The sequence below is a fragment of the Octodon degus genome, unplaced genomic scaffold, assembly GCF_000260255.1.
Source record: "Octodon degus isolate 3935 unplaced genomic scaffold, OctDeg1.0 scaffold00244, whole genome shotgun sequence".
NCBI lineage: Eukaryota > Metazoa > Chordata > Mammalia > Rodentia > Octodontidae > Octodon > Octodon degus.
Window position 1 is genome coordinate 1,196,925 of NW_004524820.1, and position 3,976 is coordinate 1,200,900.

At 39.3% G+C, this 3,976-nt stretch overlaps 1 protein-coding gene across 2 annotated transcripts in view; it reads left to right on the plus strand.

Annotated features, from left to right (window-relative positions):
• The window catches only part of Coq3 (coenzyme Q3, methyltransferase), a 51,948-nt gene extending 48,337 nt beyond the window's left edge, over window positions 1–3,611 (plus strand). For both annotated transcript variants that reach the window (XM_023706163.1, XM_004645929.2), the window contains exons 6-7: window positions 1,644–1,803; window positions 3,280–3,611. In XM_023706163.1, coding sequence (XP_023561931.1) covers window positions 1,644–1,803; window positions 3,280–3,500 — 381 coding nt within the window. In that variant the 3' untranslated portion in view covers window positions 3,501–3,611. The remainder of the gene's footprint in view (window positions 1–1,643; window positions 1,804–3,279) is intronic.
• The last annotated feature ends 365 nt before the right edge of the window (window positions 3,612–3,976 follow it).

Sequence of the window (3,976 nt, forward strand, 5' to 3'; positions counted from 1 at the left end):
TTTTAAAAAAATGCTTCAATACTTTTATTTTTCAGTAATCTCAGCTTTACAGAGGCATTACAAGGACAGTACAGTGTCACCTTCCCCTGCTTTCCTCTAACATTAACAGCTTACATAAGGGTAAGAACTAAGATGAGCAAGTGAGGCCAAGGGCACATAAGGGAAGGGGATCCTGCCTATTGGAGGCTGACCCCACCTTCACAAATGGAAAGGGCTTGCTGGTTGCGGGTCTGCGCCCCAGAACCTTGCTCTGCTCCCCGCGGTGCTACCCCTGAGCATGTGGTTCTCAGAGCCACGGATGTTGGCATTATGCTTCTTCATGCTCTGCAGAGCTTGTGAAATTGCATTAGTTTTCTGCTAATGCCATTTTGCCATATGGGATTCAGTCCAGATTCCAGCATCCATTAGTTGCCATGTGGCCTTCGTCATCCATCTGTGATGGTTTCTTGGTGCTACTTCTAAGGCTTATTTCCTGTTGTCCAAGTAAAACTCTTTAAGTATTGATTTCCGTGTTGTGTGTCAGTATGTGCGTGTGAATGGAAATTCTTTGACACATGTGAGGAATTCTGGCATTTTGTGCTTTAAAACTTAATTTTTGCTTTAAGGGAGACCCTGTATCTTAAAAAAAAATAAACACTGCTTATCTCTAATTCTTTAACGCACAATTGTATTGAACACAGACTAGTTAAGTGATCAGTTTTAAAGGAGATTCTTGGGGCTGGAGAGATAGCTCAGTAGAATAAGCGCTTGCCTGGAAAGTGCAAGGGGCCTGAGTTCAACCCCCAGTTCTGCCAAAAAATAAAAAAAAATTAAAGGAGATTCTCAGTAAAGTATTCTAGAATACTGTGCCAGAGTTTAAAAAAGAGAAAATGACAGGGCTCTTCACCTTTTTTACTTTTGCTTTGGGGTGATGTTTGAAATATGTTCTCTTTCTCTCTATCTCAACATATGTAGAAAGAGTAATATAATTGTTTTGGAGGGAAACTGGCATGTTATCCCCGTCACACTTATGAGAATATGTAAGAGAGTGAGGGACCACTGATGTCCTTTACATTTGTAAGACTAAACATAGGAAACGATAAATATAATTAGAACTTAAGAGCGCAGACTGAACAGTTCCATTTTGGGTGTGCAGTCACCTAAGTGTTTATCTTGATCTCTTATAGTATTTATACAAATGAAATCAAATAAAAAATGTCCGAACTTTAATCATTGCAGTGCTCTGTTCTGCAGCCAATAAGTAAAAGAGAAAAAAACCACACATGTGTCATAGTAATATATGATTTTAAGGGCTGTAAGCACTGATGTGCACACGCTCACTAAGTCTGTAGTGGATTGCGAGTAATAGTGGATTTCCCAAGGGGGGAAAATACTATTCTGGCAATTTATAGCTTATTCTTTTTTTTTTTTATTGTGGTACTGGGGATCAAACTTGGGGACCTTGTGCTTGTGAGGCAGGCACTTATGCCACTGAGTTACCTTCCTGGCCCAATTTATTCATTCTTACATATCTTAACTGTACTTAAAATGTTGGAAAATAAAGGAAGAATAGGAGAAGCCAGGCCTTTATGTATCTGATACTCATAAGCTTTTCAATTTTACTTCTATACATTTTTACCTGTGTATAATTTTACTTCTTTTAGCCTGGTGGTTCTTTATTCATTACTACAATCAACAAAACACAACTGTCCTATGCCTTGGGGATTGTGTTTTCCGAGCAGATTGCAGGGATAGTACCAAAAGGTACTCATACATGGGAGAAATTCGTTTCACCTGAAAAGCTAGAGAGCATTCTGGAATCAAGTAAGTATGAATAATTTTTCAAAATTTTAAGCCTTTTAGTGCATCTATAATTATTAATCACATAACCTAGGGCTTAACTAATGGGTCACCACCTTTGGGATGTTGATTTCTTCTCTTCCACTATGTCATACACATTTTGAAGGTGGAATTAAGTATTATCTCCTCTGTCTCACTTGTGGCACCAAAGCTAGGACCAAGCTAATAATAGATGACAAATAACATATCTTTTGGCTATTTAAGCCTCACTGTTAAAAGAAGAGATACAGACATCTGTTATCTATACATCCTCAGTTCATTCCTACTAAGCTCTGCATATATTAGCTTATCTTTTTTACTTTTCTTGATTCCTCTACACTCAGATATATTTTGAAATTCCTTGCCACTTTTTATATATATTTCATGTTACTTAGAGCACGCATTATATTATGGTTTTCTAACCTTTGTCTGGCCTGTAAGCCCTTTTAAGGCAAAGTTTATTTCCTTTTTACATTTCCTACATTACCTCATTCTGCTTTACAATAATAAGCAGTCAATTTATGTCTTGCATTCTTGTCAAGTAATAGTGCTTTTTTTTTTTTTTTTTAGGCAGGGTCTTGCATGCAGTTCAGGGTGGCCTTCAATTCTCTATGTAGCCCAGGCTGGCCTTTAACTCATAGCAGTCCTCATGCCTCAGCCTCCCAAGTGCTGGGATTACAGGCATGTGCTATCACACCTGGCTAGTAATAGGGGTTTTGAATTCATTTATTTGATATTTTGTATTCTCATTTAGTACTTAGTAGCCTCATTGTATTTCACATGTTTTGTTTATATACCAGTATTTCAAGCTTGATTTTACCTGGAGTGTTGTCAGTACATAGCAAACTAGTGTTCTGGTGATTTCTGTAACTGGTGAAAATAATAAAAAATATTTTAAGCATGATTTTTGGAGATACTCTTTTATTGACAGATGTTTTCTAATAACAGTTAACATTTACTTTGCGTATTTTTCAAATTCCAAGAACTGTACTACTGTACTTTATACACATAGCTCTGCTGATTCCAACAACTGTACCACATATGTTCTGTTTTTGTGGGAATTGTCTTGCCCAGAGTCACCTGGGTGGAGGTGCCAGAGTTGGGATTTGAACCTTGGCAGTCTGCTTTAGAGTATACTTTCTAGTCTGTAGTAAATTATGATCTGTGCATGGTAACGGAGAACTCTTGCCCATTCAATTATGATGATGATTGATGATGATGATGATGATGATGATGATTATGATTATTGGCTGGCTCAGCCCACCCTGAGGATGGGGCTGACATAGCATGTGGTGCCGGGGATTGAACCGCGGTCCCCTCTGCCTGCCTATGCAGGTGCTTTAGACTGCTGAGCTATGTCATTGGCCCAACAACTATTTTTTAAATATAGAGTTGCAGGAGACTTTTGGTACTTGGAAAGTAAATATTTGTTAAGGCTCTACTCACTGGTATTTTTTCCAGATGGCCTATCAGTTCAAACTGTGGCAGGAATGCTCTACAACCCCTTCTCAGGTTGCTGGCATTGGAGTAAACATACCAGCCTGAACTATGCAGCCCATGCTGTGAAGTCTGTGGCAGCCGACCGCTCCGGGCCTGCTGAGCTTGTGGCTGAGGAGGGAGCAGAAGTGCCGCAGGCCAAGGCTTCCACCCCCGCAGGTGTGCATGAAGAACTCAGGAAGTGAACTGCATCTGAAGGCTGAAGTAATATGGCTTGAAACTCTGATTCTTGTTTTAAAAAACATACAATTTATCTTTTGAGAAATAATCATAAAGAAAAGGTTAATAAAAAGGTTAAATCCTTGAACAAAAATTTCTGACATCTGGTAGCTTTCTTTTTTCTGGTTTTTTTTTTTTTCCCCTTGATGTATAAAGTATAACATTCAATTTATTATTTCTTTCTCAAGAGAGTTTCCTTCAGTCCATTAAGCCCCAGCTCCCCTTCTATGGGCTTTGGTGGAGGTTGTGGGCCAGCACCAGCAGGTCTAAATCGCGTAGAGGAGTTCGGTCCTTGCAGGGTTCACGAGATTGATCTCTGACCACTTTGCTGTGAATGGCACAACTCAACACAGTAATGCAGCTTCACATACAGCTTGGGAAGCACATAACCATCGAAGACACTCACTTCAGAAATGTCCCTGAAGGCGGTGGCCTCCACTAT